Raw genomic sequence first — 23,740 nt, 5'->3', positions numbered from 1 at the left:
GATAATTTGATTTCAAAGTCAAGTCGACCTGGATGTAAAGGAACTGGGATGGACGGTTGGCATGGTACATTACACTGCAACCTGGCAACGGATTTAGAGGGGAAATTCTAATGACGATATTTTCAACGGCCTTTCTAAAATAAAATGTATTCCTGGTAATACATCACGTGGATTCGGGATCCAGTGCCTCAGCACGACCTTTCTCATGACGTTTTTTTTTACTTGAAAAACTGCTACGTTTTCACAAGCACACATTTAAAAAGCTTGAACTCCGACAAAACACTGATATTTTTCGTCAATGATGGCTATACGTCGTTGTAAGACTATCTAAGCCATACTTTGGAAAATGTTATACTGTTCACGTAAAGAGCAAATAAAATTAGCTGTTGAAAACAACTTACCAACCAAATGGACCGCGAGTATAGATGCACAAAATAGTTAATGACCTGACGTTTCGACCCTAGCAGAGTGTTTCACGAAGTAAAGAGAGAAAGCCGTCGAGAAAGACTCTGCTAGGGTCGAAACGTCAGGCCATTAACTATTTTTTTGCACTGTTCACGTAAAGAAGCTAAGCACAACACAATTACTATTGACAGAATAAGGGTACACAATGCCACATGTTATATGTGTGGCTGGTATCCTGCTCATTTCTGCTAAGCAGTAAAGAAGCAATATATGTTCCTGTTTAAGAAGCTCTGAGAAAGTGGGACCAGCATTTAAGGAAGGAGGAGCTCTAGTCAAACCATTGAATAACAAACACAGTGAGGCATATTCATATCTGCCAAATGCTCAAATGCTTTATTTTGAAAATGTTTATTTACCCCATCAATATATAATACTACGACCGGCAGTCAAAGTATTTATCATGCGAGGCAAATTTCCTTTAACTTCCATAATATTCCATATCAAGACACCAACAAACCTATAATAAAACACCTGTCTAGTTTGCTGAATGATATTAGATATCAACAAAGTTATCCGGCTAAAACCGGATATATCCGGCTATGTATTTATCCTGCGAGGCAAATTCTTTCAACTTCCATAAGTTTCCCTTTTTATCAAGACACTAAAGAGCCTAATAAAACACCTTTTAAGTTGGCTGAATAATATTAGATGCCAACAAAGTTATCCGGTCTCTTTGAAGAACACAGCATTCCTTGATATCAGACATTGAAGTTGAGTCAACGCGTGCGTTGCAAGACGCGCAACGTATCTTACGCAATTGTACTTCCCCCAAAACGGCAGTCCATCATGGGTCCATGGGTAGCCAGGTTTATCTCTATTATATTGTCACTTTAAAAGAGATGAATGGCATGGGTAGACACGTCCGACGACATCAGAGGGTTCATTGCAATAGTAGTAACTCATCAAATTAATTAATTTAAATATCCCTGCTTGACCTTGGGTCAAAGGTCGTGTTGTTCCAGTTGACAGCACCATGTGTGTCGACGCACGGTAGTCGGTACACCCATGCTTTTGCTGTATGTTTCTTAACACCATTGTTACAGGGAACACGCACACTGTCAAAATGTGTGGTCGCCTGGCAGACACACATGGCCTTAAACCTGTACAACATTACAACCGAAAATTGGTCAGTTCTCCCGTTCACAAGTTATCACGAAGGATATGAAGGTCAAAGGTGGCTTTCCCGGTCTTTTTGAACTACCTACGGAAATTTGTCTTCATTGCCGGCAGTAAAAGGAGCTGGCAAAGACTTTACAAATGCAGCAAATGTCAAAGCAAAAAAGCAAAAAAGGTTAGTACATTATTTCCCCCGGTTTGGGTTATCCAGCCACATACAATTGAGGTTTCCTCAATATCTTATCTACAGTACACAAATATCTTGAAGCCCCACACAGGTTCAGTGTATCACACTTCATAGTTCATTACAATTCAACTTGTTTATTTTGATTTGTGAAAGAAACAAGGGTACTTTTTGTAGTTTTATTACATTGCTAAAGAACATGTCCGTATTTTAGACAGAATCATGATTTCTTAGGATAACTTAAAAGTTAAACAATGATAGTAATTTAAAAAAAAAAAAGTTTCATATCAAAATTATTTGGAGCTGAGGCAAATTACCAAGCATGTTCCATACCTAGAATAAAAGAATTAAGTGTACGGTTTGAAAGCTGATCCCTTTGTATGTAAAGCCTTTCATTAACAAAGATATCATCGCAACGAAAACATAGGCATACATGTACATATGTGTACTCTGCCTTTTATAACCCTTTCGTTTTTAATAGAGATCTTTGGTTTGCGCTATTATGCAAAATTGTCTATAAAAGCCACTTAGAATACACAAACTACACATTAAGGTCCAGGTTTCTGGAATAATCACCATTTATAATATTTAAAAAAGAGTGCTGCTAATAGAGTGTACTTTTCCACAAGATTGACTTGCTTGTATTAAGTATGGTGTCATCCGCACTTATATGTGGAGGTTCGGAAAGCTTTGACGATATCTGGGTGAACCATTGGTTGATCTTAACAAAACGGTATCAATGGGCTATACCACAACAGGACTAGTTTCAACAAGTTATGATTATGGTGATCATAAATTTGTGTTTGTGATTGCAAAAAAAAACAAGCAATGATGCGTGTACTTCCATCTGCGAACGTCAAAACTATACATTCTCGTAATTTCTGAACAAAACACAACAGCCTTCACTTTGATAAAGCTTGTCGACCCTGCCCCCAACATTCCGGATTTTGATACGCTTGACACATTACCATTTAACAAGCCTTGGTACCTTTAGCACATCAAGTTTTTTGTCATGACATGAATCCCTACTCACTGTGAGTGAAGATATTATCGAATATCGCGATACTAATTTGGAAACGATTTCGTTATCAGATCGATTTTGTTTTAATCAAAATATCGATATATCGTGCGATCGCGATATCGATTAAGTATCGCAATATCGGTTAAGCATCGCGATATGGATTAAGTATCGCGATGTATTTTGCACCCAATAGGTTTGGAGTAAAACCAGAAGAATAGGTTATTAGAACACCTCTGCTATGACTGTCTCTTCTTAAACTTTCACTGGGAGTTTAAAGACTGATGATGTCAAATTTAATTAATCGCGATAATATTGACCAACGCGATATATTGTAACTGATATATCGTGAATAAAATAAATTGATATCGCCCAAACTTAATGTAATTTACCTGTAGAAGTTTCAGCTTCATTAGTCGTCAAGTTTTTGAGAAAAAAAGTGAAAATCACAAAGCAATGTTTTCAGGTGTGACATTGTTTTACTCATTTCTCAAAAACTTCAGCACTTCAGCAAGTAATATTTTAGGGCAAGCTTTCTACTATCATTATCTTTAAACACTGTAAGTTTAATGTAAATCTGTGCACGTTTGTGTTTTGTATAGTACATGTATAACAAGAACTTAAACCCTTTAAAAATAGAGTTAACTGGTTTTCAAATCCCAAGATGCAGTTCATTAACCAATGGCCACTGTGTGCGTTGATTGTAGGCATACATCTTGTATTTGGTGTAAGATCAGAAGTGATGCCTGTCAGCCAAATTAAAAAAAAAACACTGCCATTGAACGCAAATAACAACTGAGGTTGTAAAACCCTAAGTCTTACAAAAAGAGTAGGAACCCTGTGCTAGACCCGAACAGCGACCCTGTACATCCACGACATGTATCACCAGTGATCAAGAGTTTGCGAAATGCATCATATATACAATGGAAACAATATTTGAACACATCTCTATTAAGCCTTTCTGGTCATGATAAATGAAGAACTTCTTTTTGTTCTAACTTTGTTATGAAAAATTTAAGCTTTTCCTCATTGGAATGTCATTGCATGGTGAGGTATCAATATACATGTGTATTTGGTTAGCGGTAACACCATGTGACAGTGTGTATCATTGGTTTTGTACACAAATTGAAATGGACAGCCCCGAACTGTCCGATTTCTACCTTCCTCAGTATTAGCAGGTAGACACTTTGTAAACTGATGGAGTGGACAAGATTAATAAATTGACGGTCGAATATGCACTTAAACGATGTCTTAGGTGTGTACACGTTTTGTCGTCCATCATCCAGAGTACATGCTTTTGACTTAATGTAATGAATTATTCATGAGTTTACATAGCCAACCATTATGGTGAAATATTAACCAACTGTGATCTCCATCAGGCCAAATCGTTCTCTGGTCTCGCTTACAGAGACAGATGACTATGTTTTACAAATGAGACAGGGAAATTAGAGTTTTGTTTACACTATCCTTCAATTGACTTGTTTATTACAACTTTGATCCGACACCGCACTTGGTACAGACAAAACCAGCTCAATCAAGGCATAATACTGTTAGTGATCAGAATATGTATCTTGATGTCATTTTGTTTTGGGGTGTACGGACCTCATGCATTGAGATGTTATCCCAAAGTCATCTTAGAGTTTAAGCGATGATGAATGGGAAACATGCAGCTAAGCACGCACAGCAAATAACGAGGGCAATGGCGACCTTTTCAAGCTTGATAATATGATGAATGCTTAAGGTGTATTACAAAGGGTAACTGTACCCTTATAACTACATATCAACTTCCAGTCAACAATTATTGTACACATGTCAAGCTTCAAATTATGGCTCTAGACCATACATGTAGGCAACTGTATCTATGTCCCAAATGGCACTTCGGCTTCGGCTACATCGCTGCATCTTTATGCGTTGAAGTACAGGATGTACTTAGCAACACCCTTAGCAACAGTCATAGCCAGAGCCATAGCCACCAATTCAAATCTGGCCCATGTATCTTCCGGCACCTCCCTTTTTTTCTTGACTCTTAGCCATTTGCAGTCACGAGTACCAGTGAACAGGTCTCAACCATGTCACTATACAGCACTGGAGGGTTTTCATTCCCTGGAGAAATGTCCTAAACATTTCAGTTATTGTCATTTCAATTTTTATATCAATTTTCATAGAAAATACTCATAATTTCAGGAGGTTTTAGGCACATATTTTGTTTACAGTAAAACTAAAAGAAAGCAACACCTCCATCTGCTCAGTAATTGTTTTAAATACAAAAATTATACACTTCAGTGAAGACAAAAAGGCGGTACTTTAAATTTGTAATGAAATAATATGGTAAAGGCGAGTTCCAAAGCTGAACAGTTCATGGATTCTCCTGCCACCATTCCTCAGAGCTATCATCTACAATGATCACTGCTTCATCATCGTCGTCATCATTCCCTATAGCACACTCCGGTAGTGCCAAAAAACCTTCAGAGAGGTTCCCAGCCTCCTCCTCAGTGCGGGGATAATTCTCATCGAAGACACTCTCCTCTGCCTCTTCGTTGAAATCCTGTGGGATGTACAAGAGATCAGGTCCAGCATCACACATATCCACCACCAGCTCAAGGGAGACCTTCCGGAAGGCCATGTAGTGGAGGTGGGTGTCCTTGACATAGAGCCACCGACGGAATCCCAGACCCTCCACTGCACGCTTCCAGCTCTTGATCATGGCAGCGTTGCGGTTCTGGTGAGAGGAATCCGGGGTGATGATCAGCAAGACACCGTTGAGTTGAAGCAGTTGATGTGCCTTCTGGCAGCAGATCCATCTTTGATAAGGCGAAGGGAAGTAGGAGAGTAGGAGAGAGAATACCACCACGTGGAAGCTCTCCCGAGGAAGGGTCTCTACTGGGCTTTTCAACGTTCTTAAGTAGGTGTCTACCGTGTCCGGTGCACACTCGAGGGATTGCTGGAGTTGTAAATTCAAAAAGTCGCACTTGTGTACACTCTGAATTAGACAGAAAGAAAGGGAACAAAGAAGTAACAAATGTGGTCATCTTAAAGTTATAGTTTTTCAAGATCTAAACATACAACAAATATTTTTGCAATCGAGCTTAAAGCTTCCACATGATGTTTTCAAGCCTGTATGTACAATGTGAGGTCACGAGTAAGTCTAGGATAGACTAGGCCCTCCCATCATTGAGGTCACATTTTTATGATGTCATCAGCGTCAATAGTGTTTTTTTTTACAAGATCTATAGAAGGCCAAAACGAAGGTTGCTTTGTTTTGACAAACCTTTCAAACAATAATTTCCATACATCCGCTCCTGAACACCTAGAATTTGTTTTTCAAACTCTAAATTTCTAGTTCATCCTGTTATTGTCACCAATTGGGCGGTTTGATGTAACAAACTTGCAGGTAAAAGTTTGCAGAAGGCTTACTTTTCCTCCCACATCTTGTACAAAACAATTCTACATCTTCTCATATTCGTCCAGTTAATGGAGTTATTCCATTGAAGGCTTATTTAACTAAATGAGGATATTTTGAGACAGAGGTGTTGTAATGTAGAAGCAGATGTAAAAAAATATTCCCTTGGAACTCGGGAAAGTACGGAGCATACATTGCTTAATTAATACACATCCGAGTAAGGATAAAAACATACTATGCCTGGAGGACCAGTGAAATTTACCACTCAACTAGTCGCGCCTCAAAAAGTCGTGACTAATTTTTATTTCCGAAGATACATTGCTGCATATTGTCTGCCGCAATCGCAATATAGTAACATTCACACACTGATTCAAGGATTGAAGGATTGTAGGATTGTGTCACTGATGTCTGATTGTGTTTTGATTGTGTTCCGTTATTTAATAATGTTGTCCTGAATAGTCGTGAGCGACACAATTGGTTCACCAAGTAGGAAGTCGCAACTGTTTTTTAACTAGTCGTGGCGGCACGATTAACCGAGTAGTTGAAAAACATGCCTGCTTCTCAAACACGTTGTAGCTGCATCCTTCGCAATTCAGCTCTTAGCTGCGAGTAAGGATGATAGCCCCCCAAATTATTATATTATTATTATTATACTAGTCTAACGTCTATCATACGTGTATCAGACTCCAGGAAGATAAGTTTTGGATTAATAATCTACCCACTGCTTTAACTTACATCTACTGCTGGTGAGATATCAATACCAACGGCTAGAAACTCGTCATACTGGAGAAACGGGTTAAAACAAGATCCCACATCAAGCAGTCTTAGTGGGCCAGAGACTGGCAAAGATCTGTAGTTTGTGTATAAGCAAAAGAAAAAAAAGGAAACATGTATTTTTTTCAAGATTTGTTAGTTTTTTCACAAATTACAATTGAGACAATCTTTTAATTATTCAAACCATATTCAATGGATGAAAACTATTTAAAATAAACAGCACATTGCCAGCTCCTTTTAAAAACCACATTGCCATTATTACACGTTGTAGCTGCTATGCAAAGTGTTCAAGGGTCAAGGCTATCGCAAAAACTTTGCACTTATGATGGCAACGAACAAATCTATTGTGAATCACCATCTTTTTGTTTTCAAACTTTTCATGTCAACACACAAAATCACTCAGAGTAACTAGTAAATTTCCTAAACAACTTGCGGTTCTGTTGTTTGAGTGACCCTCATCCAGGAGTTGAACAAGTAGAGGTCATGGCAAACATGACACGACCGTAGTAGTGGTCACACCCAGTTACTTAATAATTCTGAGTTCAAGACCAGAGTCTATTACCTTAAGATCTCGGCCGATTCGGACAGCAATTGAATTACACAGACCCTTTAAGTATTTCTGAAGTGATGACATGTTGCAGACCATGTACACAATGTTAGTCACAGTGATTCACTTCAAATCATTACAAGTACTGACTCAATTATTTACTAGAGTTGAATGACCTCATGGTGTCAGGACATTCAACTCTAGCAAACGCTTGAGTGGCCATTGCACACTTGGACAGACAGCATCTGTAGTTCATCCAGCGAGAAAAACCTACCCTTGTTGCAGTTTAAAGGCACTGAACACAATTGGTAATTACTCAAAATAACTGTTACATAAAAACTTACTTGGTAACAAAGAACTGAGTTAACTATAATGTGGTTCACAGCAAAAACAACTCAGTTCAGAAAGGTTTAACAAGCACATATTGACCCTTGCACGCACGTCACACGCGGCGACTTTCGTGCACTCACCATTTTGGTTGGCAGTTATGTTTATGTGTAAATGCCGCGTCGTTTAAGAATGCGCACTTCACTGAATAACGCATGGTGACATTGCCCACCAGTATGGCAGATCCACGATTATTCTATATGACGTCAGGTGACTTTGGTCACTACCCTCAATCATAAAAGGCATCTCTGGGTGACAACCGAGAGATGTTTCACTATAGAGCCATACTCACATTGTATTGTACTGATTGGAGGTGGGCAAAGATACACTACTGCTGCAATCACAGTCACCGCTGCAACCGATACAGCTGTTTAGCGTGTCTGTGTGGTGGTCACCTCTAGAGGTCATTGTGGCTTGACCTCTGGAGGTCAGAGGTTGTGACTTATCATGTAGATGCTGCCTTCGCCTCTTGTCTTTGGTTAGGGCTTGACTCATACCTATAAGAAATCAACATTCAAGATATAACGATATTTATGTATTGTTAGCATTAAGCATTGGCCCCTGTTTGAACCGTTAACCAATTTACTGCATGTATACTGGAGGTATACATGCAGTAAATTGGTTTACCCTAACCCTAACCCTAAACCTTTCAGCAGCTTTGGGCTGTCCAAGGACTAGAGTGTTCAAGAAACATACATGTATTAAATTAAGACATCAATGATAAATAATAATAACTAATTCTTATATTGCGCATTTTTCAATAACCACATCAATGCGCTTTACATGAGTGCCCTGGTCATTTGGCCAATAATATTCCTTTAATCTTTCTCAGCTCCCCGGGAGTATGTAGCCATGGGCTTCAATGGCCATTTGAAGGCTTTTTCAAACACACTATTAACCTCTAACCTTCACAGGTACCCATTTATACCCCTGGGTGAAGAGAAGCAATTATAGTCAAGCATCTTGCTCAAGGACACGTGTCATGACTGGAATTCGATCCCACACTCTGGTGACTGAGCACCAGAACTTGAATTTGATTCTCTAAAGCACTCCACACTTTTGAAAAAGCCTGTTTACATGGTTTGTTGATCAATATGTAGTTTTCATAGCCTTGCAACAGGATACTATTGTAAATAGTACATGGATACATTTTTTTGTGTTGAAATAAGGCATTTCAACCTTTTGGATTTCAATGAGGTTCTGGTTACAGTCTCTTAAGAACTATAGTGGATCCAAAGCATGATTTTGTTTATATTTGATGATAATATTTGCTACTTTCTTCACCTGGCATTGCTCATTCCTGGTATCAGAAGACGATCAGAGCATACTGAGCGAAACGTCGAGTTGAAACCAACGGTTCTTTTCAGAACCACCCCAACTCATTGGAGATAGTCATTACATGGTGTTACCGCAAATCTTTCCACCATGCAAAGTTTCAAATCCTACTTAGGAAAGTTGTGCTTGCTGCTTGCTTTGGCAAAAAATCCCGACAAATTAAATTCTTGATATGGGCGGTTGAACAAGGAAAATGACTTGGAGCTGAATTTTAACCAACTACCTCCGGATTAACATTCCAGCGCTGTACCAACTGAGCTATCTAGCCCTATACAGGTGGTCTCCCTATTTTGTGAATATCTTTGTTTGGCTTGCTAGTCAGAAGCCATACAAACATTAACTACCGGGTGGCCAGGGATCACCAAAGTTTAAGAAACAAGTTAGGTGGTAGCCAGGAGATGTGACCTTTAATTTCAGATATCAAATCAAAAAGAACAGAGGAAACTGAGTGGGTAAACAGTCAATATTATTGGTAATCCCCTTACCGCCACGGAAGAAGTAGTCCCTACAGGCGTGATGGCACCATTTGATACGGTCATCGGGATGCTTGGTTGACCAATGCTCCGTGGCAAGATGCTGCATAGCCAACGCGTATTCATCAAGACTCGCTTCATCTTCACAATGCTCCAACCAGATCCTCTCATAGTCACCGTCAGCTGCAAACCACAATAAATCACATTGACACATGAATAATTAGTATATTTAGCTGAAGTCGTTCTTTGTTTGTAGTCGGGGTTTACCTTGTGTGTTATTCTTCAGGGATGAGATTTGGAAACTGCAAGCCTGGGTTTCCCATTATTCAACATCAGTATGTTGCGCGGTAGCACCTTGTAAACCATTAAATTGTGCTATAAAGGGAACAGCCGTCGATTTCAGCAAACTCTTCCTAACTTAGGATTAATCTTAGGACTTAAAACGGGTTCAGTTCCATATCAAAATACGTAGGACGCACTGAACTCATCCTAAGTTAGGACGGGTTACTCGTCCTAACATAGGATAGGATTGATCCTAGCGTTTCGTGAAACCATCTACAGGTCTCATACTTCAAAAACGTAGCTCAACAAACCTTGCAGAGCAAAATACTGAGCGCTTTGATATGCCCTTAGGGTGTGATAAAATGCAAATAAGACACTAGTACTGTTTTTGTTATTATTTTCTAGACCCAGAACCTCTAGCACCATTGCCTAATATGTTGAGATGGCTAGACACAAATAGAAGATACACAAATGTACACTATGAGTGGTGCTTAATGATGTTTTTTTTTTATTCAGTGTAACTGATTGGAACATGCATGTTAATTATTGCTAACGAAGATTCAGCAAATAGTTAGATATAAGAAACTTCAGATGCTACATTTCAGGAGGTTTTTTTTAAAGTCTTCGCAAGACAAACAAAACTACAAGTTGTGACACTGTTTCTTTCTCCCTATGGAAACTGTGTTACTTCTTACAAGAATATTTGAAGGCTCAGGCAGATTCTGAGAAAATCTGGAAGAAATCCTGAAAAAACACAGGCCTAGATCTCCATTTACACAGAGATCAAAGTTGGCACTTTGTAAGCACCAGGGGCAAACTTCACTGAGCTGCTTAAGCAAAAAATTTGCTTAAGCACGAAAATAGCTTGTTTATTTAACACATGTTACTGGTTAAAAATTGTATGCCATACAATGCTTTTGACTGGTATTTAGCTGTTGTTTACCTAGCATAACAATTGATTGGAGTCTTGGCCGGCAATCTGATTTTACTGAGCAGCTCTATGAAATTGGGCCCAGACATGGGAAGCTATAAACAGGGGCAAAGGGAACAGAGTCTCCCTCTTCTAAAAAGATAGCTATTTTGCCCCATCATTTTACCAGGCTATTTTATTTCTTTAGAAATAAGTAATTGCATACATCCCGTCTCCACTGAACAAAGTGCTCATGATATTAAACTATTGATAATTAAAAAAATTCTGCAAGCCTGAAACATATTTCAGTATCCTCACAAGTTAAATTTTAATCTTTAGAAAGGTCAACTCAAATCTGAAGAACTAAAATAAAAAAGATATCACTACTAAAATACTACACAATAGTACGGTAAAAAGACTGTGTTTAAATCTTTTAAAACTAAGAACTTATGAAGTAGTTGCCACTGAATGGCAACCAGGCTACGTAAAACAGTACGTGCCATTTCAAGATGGTTTCCTAGCAACTAACACTTCCACAATATTCTCTAAAGAATCACGCTTTGGAACGGAAAAAGGATGGGTGGGTAACGTCTCAAAGCATGGGTACGTTTATCAGGTATCCAATCAGAAACGGGGGTTGGTTTCATTGCTTGGCAGGAGCAGATTTCTAGTCAACATGCATTAAAGACATCCTATTTATATTTTTTTTTTAACATCTGTTTTTGTCTTAAGGCATTCTTAATTGAAGGTAATAATTATTCAGAAAAGTCAAATATTTTTTGACTAACTATTTTATATCAACTACATATTGTATAAACCATGAAAGAAAATAGCAGAATAATTATAAATCAGTTTTGGGGTGACCCAAACAAAGGATTTGAACCAGCAACCTCAGGGTTTTCTTGCATGTTCTCTCTCCACTTAACTATTTTGCCAATAACTTTGTTCGAGGGGTGGGGGGGGGGGTGTAGATGAAGGGCGCCAGTCAAAAGTCAAACAGAAGTAAACTGCCATATAGCCAGGGATCGGAGCAGGACAAATTTATACTATCATTAAGGGGATGCGTATTTTTTTTCTTCCAAATATCAAGTAATAAACCACAAGGGGAATTTGCACTATCCCACCACTAAAGTAAATCGATCTTTTGTATCCCCAAAATTGACAAAACTTGTTATTTATCTATTTGTGTTGTTTAGCAGTCCGCTTTGGTAAATAGTTGTCAAAATGTCAAAAAAGTCAGGTAAAAAGGACCACAAACAGGGAATAAAATCAGTTGAATTAATTTTAATTTTAATGTGTCTGCTTTAATTTGAGGGAGGGGGTGGTGGCAAACCCGGCCAGCCAGCACCCCCTCACAGAGTTTGCATTTAAACCCGACCAGCCAGCACCCCCTCACAGAGTTTGCATTTAAACCCGACCAGCCAGCACCCCCTCACAGAGTTTGCATCCGTTGATTATTAATACCATTCCAAACCCCCTAGGTTTGCAGACATTTTGAGCCTCAAAGGCTTTTAGGAAACTGCAATTACATTTTGTTCGTGATACTAGTTATGTCTTAATGTTTGCCCCCACAACTGTCTACAATACACCCACTTTGTGGGTAGAAACATGTCGAGACTGGAGATCTATAAAACACTACAGTAAAACCATGGTCTGAAGAAAAATTTGATGAATTTGGGTATCGGGGATCTTATTTTATACTAAAACACAAGAACGAGGCCAATAGTTCCAGTGCCGGGCCAGTAGAAATATGACCAGACAAGTCCGATGGTCATGTTTTGTTTATTGAATAACAAAACAAGTACCTTACTGTGTACTAAGCGGAACCGAAACAATTGTTCATGGGTTTACTTTCAAATTCAAAGATACCTTTTTAATTCCATTATTAAGTAATATGTCTTTAAAACCTGATAAAACAGTGTAATAAGACTTACTCATTGATGTTTTTAAGACATGTTGTTAGGACTCAGTAATTTTTTCTGTTTTGATATTGTTCACAAAAACTGAAAAAAGTTTTATTGTACACTGTGTGCTAGTTCGTGGCATCTGTGAAGAAATTATTCTATTTTGAGCTAGATACAGCGGGCCAGAATTTCCTTGACTTTGTACCAGAATTCTATCCTTATTTCCTGTGATTCTCTGAAGCTTGATGCCGCACTTGGCCCACTGCTTTCATCTTAAATCCTTGTGACAGTTTGATACCATCGTTCACCGCTTTAAACTTGACACTGGAATTCTTGGTGGAATTCTTGACTCTGTTGATGAGGATGATAGATCTTACGAACAAAAGCAGCCAACTCAGCTCGTGCTTTTATCTTCCGTATTTAATATCGCAAGGGAGAATCACCAGACAATAATCAGGAAGTAGGATTGAAGGACCTATTTATGGAAAACCCAGTACCATCAATTAACTTTGCCCTGCGGGAAAACCCCACACTATGCTCCCGCTGGTTTAGTTAATTTTAAATTTAATAATATCTGACTGTAAATGGTACAGATGCCAATGACGGATTTTAAAAACCTGCTTGGTCCAATGTACATTGCTTTAACGTGTGAAGAAAATAGTAGACAGAACACAGGCTGAGTCATTATTACCACGCTACTCAGTTATCAGGCCATTTCATGGACATGGGGCCATGTTATCATGGCATGTTATTTTCACGTGTGTACGGCAATATGACTTTATGTGCTTACTCCATCATGTAAACCAAGTAAAAATCAAAAATGTGGGCAATGCGTGTCAACATTTTGCCATTTCTAACTGTCAATTGGTATTGAAAATAAAACTAAGGTATATATTATACAATTTGAACCATTGTGTTCGTTGGCCTCAGTTTGAAACTTTCCTGAAACCTTTGGAGTATGCAGCAATGGCATGCATATGGGCACAAAGGTTGCTGGTCATTCATTATCACCAATCTCTACCCAATTACTCATGATGAGAGGCACTTACATTCAAGTGTCAAACCCAACAACACAAGTGTCACAACCTGGATTCGAACCCTAAGAACTTTCACAACCTAAACCAATGTTCTGTGACATGCTCTGGGGACATGTAGTACAGTTGGTTGAGCTCAGCTCATTGAAGACATGTACCTTGAGGAGTCCCAATAGATGCCTTTGGCTATGGTTATGGCTATCCCACAGCCTCAACAAGACTGCTGAGCTGCAAACAGCTAAACAGGCTTACAAAGAACATTGTTATACCTCGGTAACAAATTGTGAAGTTTGATTGGTCGAGAACCAATCACGTGATGAGCGCCAAAAATGCATGTACCACGCGTAATGCACAGCACGGCGGGTAACATGAAAAGTGATGTACACCGGTGTACATCACCTTGATCGTTCCCAGTGTTGGTTGATATCCAGCGCTGTGTGCGAAACACCTGCGTGTGCGAGGGAACAGTAAGGAATTGATTCTTGTTGGTCTGCTTATTGAACAATAAATGCTCCGTCGTAATAATGTTTGATGATATCAAAAGAACTTTGAGAACAGGAATATTAATGTTACCAAGTTATAACAAAACAATTGTTGCACGCTGTGATTGGGGTCCATGGGTTTTGTACACCCTCGGGTGTACAAAACCACATGGACCCGTCACAGCATGCAACAATTGTATAATGTACCCTAGCCCTGGAATAACACAGAGGCCATGAAGGTCGTGGTCTATGTTGCCCCTGGTCTTGGCCTTGGTGCCCTTGCAAAAGTTTCCTATACACTATATTAGCGTCCTTGGCAAATTCAAAATGGTCCTGCCCTCTCAAAGATGAAATTCCAGACCATCATATCCTTCCTTTGCTATCAATCACATCATATCCTTCCTTTCCTATCAATCATTCAACATGTTCAAGAGGAGAATGAGGGGAGGTTGGGAACATGTCCTCAATGTTAGTGTGTGCTTGCCAAGTAATTTGCAGCTCATTTGTGTGAATGGTTCTGATTTTCCTTAAAAAGGAAAATTTTGGTTAAGTACTTTCTTTCATTGACCCCATGCTATTATACCCCTTGCACTATGGGCAGCGCACTCGCACCAATCCTGTCCCGCACGGATGTCAAAATGTGCACAAAAGCAGTTGACCCCCAAAATGGTGGAAATGGTAGATGCACATTTTGCGGATGTGTGTACCGCGGCTAGAAGGGCTCAGCACCTACACTTGCGTAACGTCAGCTGGTGGGAAATTCCAATCAGGATCATCCTGGCCTAAGAGTACCCAGCCAAATCCTGCCGACACTACAAATTAGTGAGTTTTAATTCTCCATGGGATAGAAGTTGTGTAGATAAGTGGATGCATATCAATCAGTTGTCATCGATTTCAGGCATTTGACCTTTGGTTCAACCCATATAACTGTAGCTTTCCTATAAACACATTGATCATAATTCATATCCCCTCTCTCGTTCACAAACTGTTTCCTTTTTACCCCCACCCCTTCTTTTTTGTTTAACTGTGGCATGACAAGGGTCGTACAACAAAAACCAGGAAACTGATTCTACATGTACCTTTTGGTTTGAAATTTCTTTTATAGGCCATGTGGTAAAATTTAGGTTGAGGGAGTTTGTGATGACAGGTCATACATGTATACATGTAGGTGGCAGAGTGTTGTGATGGAACGGTCTGGTGACCGGACTCGTGCTCAGGGCCACAAGCAAAAATAAGCAGGGTACAGTCACAGAAGCATACATTGGACTTGCTATTTTGACTGGTAACCTAAATTCTGGAAGCATCATTTTGTTTCATGCTTAGCTATTTTTTGTGCTGAAGCGGATCTTTGAAATGGTCCCCTGGTGTTGTAATTGTGTCGGTTTGGTTCCAGTTGTTGCAAGACACTGAAACATTATTACCTCATCAATCAATATGAGTGTAAAGCCACAGGGGCCGATTTCACAAAGATCTAAGATTGATCGTAACTGCAAATCAATTGTAGTTGCTTAGTAAAACGTGATGTCACAATACAAATCACTATGGTGAGACTGAAAATTTGTCTTGCGATGAATTTTATTGCTTTGTGAAATCGGCCCCAGGTCCAGTGTTTTGTAAAGTACACTAATGACCCCACCAGTACTAAGAGGCTCTCCTCCAATATTTCTTGCCTAACTGGCTGCAGATTTTGCAACGCCACCTTGTGAACTCTTACAAAGTGCTATGGACCTTCACTTTGATCTCATCCTTCCAAATAACTAATTGTTGTATAACTATAATAAGCACTTTTCCTAACAGCGCCTTATCGTTTGATAGTAAGCTCCCAAAGCCTTGAAACTTCATGAAATTGTAGGCTTTGGTTAACATTGTTTAAATGTAGAAAAAAACTGAAAACTAAAAAAAAAACTAATAAGAGATGCGGTACCCGCTTCCAAAACATAGGATTCGGACTGCCTCTAGCTACCGGGCAACCTCAGTAGTCTAGTTGGTAAGACACTGCTCTAGAATTGCAAGGGTCGTGGGTTCGAATCCCACCCGAGTAACATGCCTGCAATATTTTTTCACAGGACTTGGGAAAGTACTGAGTATACAGTGCTAGCACACATCGATGTATGGGTAAAACCAATGAAAAAAAAAAACTGTTGTAGACTGTGTGCTAGATCATGGCGTCAGGGACAAAATTATTATATTTTGAGTTAGATAGCGGGCCAGAAATTGCTTGAATTTATACGAGATGCTATGCTTATTTCCTGTGATTCTCAGAAGCTTGATGCCAAACTTGGCTCACTGCTTTCTTTCCAAATCCTTGTGACAGTTATGTCTAAGATATTCTGAGTGTGCGTGGCCTGGATATAGCGGGCAATCATGATAGTGGAGTGGTAAAGGAGTCTTGCACCAAGATTAAACTTATTACAAGGTAGAGGGTGAAGATACTACGGGGAGGGAATTTTACTGTATTGTATTTAGGTTCATGAAAAGTCTACCAGGGCCCAAATTATAGAGCTGCTTAAAGACAGTGGACACTATTGGTAATTGTCAAAGACCAGTCTTCCCACTTGGTGTATCTCAACATATGCATTAAATTACAAACCTGTGTAAATTTGAGCTTGGTGGTCGTCGGAGTTGAGAGATAACTATGAAAGTAAAAAACACCCTTGTCACACAAAGTTGTGTGCTTTCAGATGCTTGATTTCGAGACCTCAAATTCTAAACTTGAGGTCTCGAAATCAAATTTGTGGAAAATTACTTCTTTCTCGAAAACTACGTCACTTCAGAGGGAGCTGTTTCTCACAATATTTGTATACTATCAACCTCTCCCCATTACTCGTAACCAAGAAAGGTTTTATGATAATAATTATTTTGAGTAATTACCAATTGTGACTTTCCACTGCCTTTAATCAGAAATATTCCTTAAATAGTTGTTTGCTGAGCAGAAATGAGCAGGATGCCAATCACAAATTGTACATTTGACATGTTAGTTTGGCTGGTAACCTTTTTTTGGTGAGCTTAATTTTGTTGTGTTCAGCTACTTTTTGTGCTTAAAATTTGTTCCAACAGGTTGGTTTTGAGGATGCCCCGGGAGACCAAGCCATGTCCTCTCAAGTTTATTAGGTTAACTGAGGATAATGTGTCACCTGGCTTAATTTCCTTCTCATGTTTCATTTTAAATGTCAGCATGATTGACCTACTTAATAAGAAACACCAACAAGATGTGTTTGGCTTTGGCATAATGTCTGGGGAATATTACTGACTAGGATCTGGGGTCCGCCCTTTCCACTTTTACTCTTGTACATGTAGTACATGCATCCGGAATGTACATAAATCCCAATTTCGACGGAAAACTGGTGCAATCTGTTTGCATTGGGGTGGGCGGGGGAGGGGATTCAACAAATGTTCTGTTTTTTGGTCACGTGAGGGTACCTGTGAACCAAATCCACTTGATGCAAAAAAAAAGGAAACAAACTAGTTTGTTTTCATTGCTGTCATTACATGTTTTAAGTTTATTTGTGTATTTCGTCATATGCAAGAAACTACACACAGACATTATGGCAATTCAAATAACATAACACTGTGGTGCAAAAGTGACGTCTTAGTTGAACCAACATATGTCGATTAGGGGGCGCCTCAAAAGTCGGGCCTATCCTAGCGCAGAAGAACGTTCCTACGGGCAAATGCCCGCGATACTGTGGACTGCTGGAACGTTCCACAGGACCGCTGCACTGTGCCGGCGATTCAAAAGGAATGTTCCTGCTGAACGGGAAAATGTGCTTTGTTCGTAGATGGGCCCGAGCTGTTTATTTTATTAATGCTTGATTACGCGTGTAATGGATTCTCTTGGTATTTGTTCTTTGCTGTGATAAATTACTTCCTCTGAAGTGTCCATCATCGAGGAACGGTCTAGTTAATTAATATAACTTGAAAGGACAATGTCGTTTTTAACACATTATTCTGTTGCTATTATTTTTGTAAACACCAGGGGCGGGTGGGTTGAGCAGAAATATCCGCTCGCTCTCGTCGCAACAAACCAGTATAACTATTAGCATTTCGTTATAAATGTTTGGTGCGTTTGTTTATGCAAAAAATTGCTTACTGCTGTGCAGACTAATGAAGTTTGACTCGACTAGACCAGTCAAATCAACTGAGTATGTCCGATTGGGAGGCAACCTTTCTGATGTTAAGTTTTTTGACCCCACCTTTAACAAGTACCAAATGAATATGACCATTTGAGGCTGAGGAAAAAATGAATCTGGTCCCATTTTATGAAGTCATAATTAGATCCAGTAACTCAGCAATACCATGCCGAGTGCATGACATCTGCCATGATGAATGGCAAGTAATTTGTTGTTTCGTACAAAACCGGCAGGATGTGAAGTAGGTGGATGATTGGGTGAATCAGAAAATATACTTATTGCAAAATAAAGGTGGCCGATTGCAAAATAACAATTTTTAGTCTTTAAACGGTTTGATACCTTTTGGAGATCACGCTTTTGGCCATGACGTGAATCCCTACTCACTGTGAGTGAAGATGTGTAATATAATTATAAGTAGAAGTTTCAGCTTAATTAGTAGTCAAATAATAAAGTCAGCAATGTTTTCAGGAGAGTCACGTAAATTTGCTCTAAATGCTAAAATAATTCTCACTGAGATGAAATTTATTTTGGGAAATAGTTTTACTTATTTCCCAATTGCTACAGCACCCCAGCAATTAATATTTTAAGGGAAGCTTTCCACCATCATTATCTTTCAATCATGTAACTTTAATAACAAATCTGTGTACCTGTGTGTTTGTGTTATAAAAAGAAGAATCAGACCATTCACTGTAAGTCCTTAAGAAGATTGGTTTGTCATTGTATCTAGTACAGATTGTCTGGATTTTATGAGCCATAACTCCTAATCCATACAGTGCTTGTATATTGGTGTAAGAGTAAAATCAACTTTCTTTATCCCTGATGCAAAACTAACATACAGTGTATTATAAAACAATACAATAAATGTTCATTTGAATGCTACATGTAGTTAGTACAGTACTATACTTGATTACTCACAAAGTGTAAAGAAAACTCTCACACGCTTCTACTTGATTACTCACAAAGTGTAAAGAAAACTCTCACACGCTTCTACTTGATTACTCACAAAGTGTAAAGAAAACTCTCACACGCTTCTACTTGATTACTCAAAAAGTGTAAAGAAAACTCTCACACGCTTCTACTTGATTACTCACAAAGTGTAAAGAAAACTCTCACACGCTTCGCTAAATGTTAAATGAGATGTACAAATGATACAACTTACAAGATTTAAGCTAGACCCTTATGGAAACAAGCTACATAAAAGTCACTGACTTTCTTTGGGTTATCCCTGGGTATAGTACAGTGTAGTTCAATTGGTCGCATTGCATTTTTTTCCTTCAGATTGTATGGCGCAATGTTTTCTTGTTGGTTTACAAATGAATTCAAATACTTGGTAAATTTCTGAAAGAATGAGCTGCACGGATACCCAGCTGGTCAGCCACCCCTTAGCTAATAGTGTCGCAGTGGTCAAGTGGTTAGACTGCAGGACTTGCAATCATAAGGTTGTGGGTTCAAATCCTACCAAGCTAACCACTGATTTCACAACGACCAGAATAAATATTGCCTTCTAGTTAATGAATCACAATTTCTTGACTTGTGTAACTCATTATCATAGACGTTAAACCAATGTTTGTATGAGAGAGATTGGCTGTTGCCAGCTTGGCGTTTATATCCCTTTGTGGGAGGTTGCTGAGTTCCCTTGATGGGAAGATCATTCAAACAATAATATATCTCTCAAATATCTCTTGCTTATCACTCAAAAGCAGGGAACAGGATTGTCAAGTTATCCAACTGGCACAGCCTCTTCCTTGCAATGTACTACACATATTCACTTCCTTAACATGCTTGATGTAAAAAAAATAATATTGAAAACCTGCATTTTTTTATGCATATGTTTTTACTGGGAGTAGGAGTTTCTAGAGCCGATGAATGGACCAATATTTTGGACTTTGTCTTCGCAGGGCAGATTTGATTGGCTAAATTTATAATTGTTTTTTATTGGTTTACAACATATGGTGTGGCCTTAAACCGACCTCAATAAAAGTTTTATTTGTGACCAAAATAATATTTAGGAAGTCAGCTTTGAACTTATGCATACATGTACCTTGACTTAGTCAGTGTTTATAGAGTTTTTATTACAATTTCTGAAAATAATAATAGTCATTTATTTTGGATTTGAGGCATTGCATGGTGAGTAGCGTTAAATATTTGTTTGTTGTAACAACATGTGTGTATCTACTTACCAGGTAGATTAATAAATGTTCTTGAGTGAACCTGCTTGCTTTTATTTTCTACATCCGAAAATCTACTCCGTGGTAGTAGAATATAAAGGAAGACAAGTTCTCAACAGAACATCATCTACCTGGCAAGTAGAGACACACATGGTGTTACCACAAACTAAATAATAAGTCATTTACGTAAATAAAAAAACAGTATGGAACAAAACATATTTTACATAAGGTATTGCTACGGTTAAAATGCCACTTGCGACTTTGCATAATTAGCACTACGGAAACACAAGTTGCACTGTAAAGCTCGGTTCATACTTTTGAATGCGATACAAATTTTGACGTCATAGGGCTGTTTTCGCTGGACTTGAACACAAGTCAACTGATGCAAACTATTCGTTGCTTCGCATTCCCAGGAAATATTAACCGGGCTTCAATTTGTTGACACAAAAGCAAACAATTACCTTCCAAATCACATATAAGAAAAATTTAGACAATACAGCCAGCCTACAGACCAACAATCTCTGTAAAATTGTACGGTTGTAAAATTTTACCAAAAATGTAAGTTGTTTGACGAACAGCAATTTTTGTGCTGTCCAGGGTCGCTTTAAAAATGTTGTCAAACATTGGAACATTTTTGATGACAGCTTAGAATACCAGATAGTTCCTGAAAAAAAAGAAAAAAAAACATCTTCACGAGAAGCTTCTTTTGTTTGCTTTGAGCTGCATCAGCTGACATTCTAAATTTATTTATACGCAGAAAAGTTCATTGACCACTCGCGCAAGGAATGTAAGAAACAAAGTACCGCGTTTCCACACGGTACTTACACAAAAACGCACAGTTGTTTGCACAGCATTAAAAAAGCTAGGAGTTTAGGAAACAAAATACCGATGATTCCACACAGCACTTACGCAAAAACAGACAGCTGTTTGCATAGCATTAATAAAACATTTTTAATTATTGCCGGTAAAGATGGAAAACTTCACAATGTGTGACGTCAAAACGTCAATGTGGAAACTATACTACAGGGTGATCACCCTTAAATAGAAACTTACTTTCATAGAAGTACGTAACCCTTCGCGGGCATATGTATGAAATCCAGCTAAGCATGCTGTCACATGTAAGTAAACTCCCCCACATATATAGAATCCGTCAGCCTCCAAACTTAACCGGTGGACACCTCACGAGTAACAACTCCACTTTCAAGCCTATTTATACACACCCCCTTGTATCACTGCACACTGAACTTTTTTTTCTTTTTTTTTTTTCTTTTTTTTTTTTAGATGGGGGCATTTATTATGCTAAATACAGCTAGAGAGTGGCAAGTTTCCTGTTTGAATCAAGTCAAATTGATGGGGGCAAGGGATAAGGGATTGGGGACCTTGAGAAGGGGAGGGGGACTCTTGTGAAGGAGGGGGGGGGGTTGGTGATGATGGGTCTGGGGTTAGTGAAATGTGGGACCTGTTTGTGAGTAAATAACTTCCATATGATTAAAGGGCACTTGCTGACAACTCTGGGTGGGTAGAATATTACTTGGGAAACCTGATGGGACTAAATATAGCAAACTTACTTTCCTAGTAATTTTGCATACAGTTAGCTGGAAATCATGCGATTGTGAGTAAAGCCAGTTGGGTTACGTCACAGAGGTTTTGAGTTGCAAACTGATTAAAGTGGTAAGATCCGATCATTTTGTGGTAGAAGTGTACTGTATGCATGCAGAGCTGCCAACATTTCAGCATGCATCAGGGAAATTTTGTAAATCAATGATGTTTAGAATTACATTCAACATAACAGGGAAAATGTTTCCATGATAATGGAGATTTTCAAATTTGTTAATCAGAATATGGAAACACTTGTCTACTTTCAGGGAATTTTCTGAAGAGTCAGGGAGAGCTGGCTGCTCTGTGCATGATGTAAAACATAGGGTGAGTACCTCGCAAATGTAAATTACTTGATAGGTGCTTGGTAGATACGAGATACCAACTGGATTCCAATGTAATCTTGTGTTTGTGTAAACTCCTACTCCTAGGGAGACTGGCAACATAGAGCTAGCTAGCTCAGTTTGTTTGTTTGTTTGTTTTTATTTCCAAATATCACAGTCAATAATCATAAAACATACAATGAAAAGGAACAAATAGTGGTAAGAGGAGGGCACCAGGAAAAAGCCTAGGCTTATACAGAGCCTGGACCCTTTCAAATATAAACTAATTGGTTTTAGTTTATAACAAGAACAAGGTTGATTGATGAAATGAAATTACAGTGAAAGGTATAATGCATACAGTTGATAGCATGTCCGCTTTTTAACCTGGTGGTCATTGTGGTTCCAGTCCCACTCTAGTCAATATTTCTTTGTTCATCCCCAAAATCTACTAGAAGCACCTTATACGTAGTTCATATTTCTGCAACAGGCTGTAGGGGCAGTTGCTGTGCGGTTTCTTTCTTTTTGGGAAACTACAGGGGAAAAAACAACGTCCTGCTCCTGCCCCCTAAAAAGTCCACATTACTGTAAAAAGGTTATAGTTGACGTAGGCAGTATACATTGAGGTTAGCTGTCTCTTAAAGTTAAAGAGAAGAGTATTGGACCAGGTGCACATTTATCTCTGCCAAACAAATGTTTAGTGGAGAGGGGATGATAAGAGATTGCAAGAGTGCCAACTTTAAAGAATTAAGTAGCGTTTACCCTGTAGTCTCACAACATGCGGTCAGTATTATATCATTTCAGACTTGGTTACAATTTGTATTTTTCTTCTCTCTATGCCCCTTTATTTATTTAATTATTTGCCATTATTTGCAAAGCTGCCAGCATGTGCATCTTGCAATCAGGGAGGTTTTGTACACAATCAGAGAGATGTTAAGAATTAAATAAGAGCATAATAGGGAAAAACCTTCCATAAACCGGGACATTTTCAAATTCGTCAATTATTCCCAATGTGTTACAAATATATATATTATACTCAATTATAAATTGACATTGCGCTTTCTACATAAATATTCATCACAACAAACCTTTTGATTGATTTACTGAATGGGTTTTTACAGTAAGTGGAGTGAAGCGTGATACCAAACTATGCCAGAGTCACTATAAGACAACCCTTCATTTCCACAACTTTGGTGGGATTTTTACAGTGCATTA

At 38.7% G+C, this 23,740-nt stretch overlaps 1 protein-coding gene across 1 annotated transcript; it reads right to left on the bottom strand.

Moving 5' to 3' along the window:
* Positions 1 to 4,234: 4,234 nt before the first annotated feature.
* LOC117307215 (S-adenosylmethionine sensor upstream of mTORC1-like) lies at positions 4,235 to 21,755 on the bottom strand. Its single transcript, XM_033791902.1, has 5 exons — positions 21,663 to 21,755; positions 9,712 to 9,882; positions 8,184 to 8,388; positions 6,919 to 7,033; positions 4,235 to 5,763 (listed from the first exon to the last, which is right to left on the bottom strand). Exons 1-5 carry the CDS (start codon positions 21,745 to 21,747, stop codon positions 5,140 to 5,142), a joined length of 1,200 nt encoding a protein of 399 aa, XP_033647793.1. The 5' UTR covers positions 21,748 to 21,755; the 3' UTR covers positions 4,235 to 5,139.
* Positions 21,756 to 23,740: the final 1,985 nt, after the last annotated feature.

This window comes from Asterias rubens, chromosome 2, assembly GCF_902459465.1.
Source record: "Asterias rubens chromosome 2, eAstRub1.3, whole genome shotgun sequence".
Lineage (NCBI taxonomy): Eukaryota > Metazoa > Echinodermata > Asteroidea > Forcipulatida > Asteriidae > Asterias > Asterias rubens.
This window is presented reverse-complemented; position numbering and strand designations above follow the sequence as displayed.

Bases quoted from the DNA above. Each gene is read 5' to 3' on its own strand.
- LOC117307215 (XM_033791902.1), bottom strand. From the start codon at position 21,747: ATGTGGGGGAGTTTACTTACATGTGACAGCATGCTTAGCTGGATTTCA. The intron at 8,389-9,711 runs GTAAGGGGATTA...GATTTCTTATAG, and splicing joins GGACTACTTCTTCCGTGGCG to GTATGAGTCAAGCCCTAACC. The intron at 5,764-6,918 runs GTAAGTTAAAGC...TGTCTAATTCAG, and splicing joins ATATCTCACCAGCAGTAGAT to AGTGTACACAAGTGCGACTT.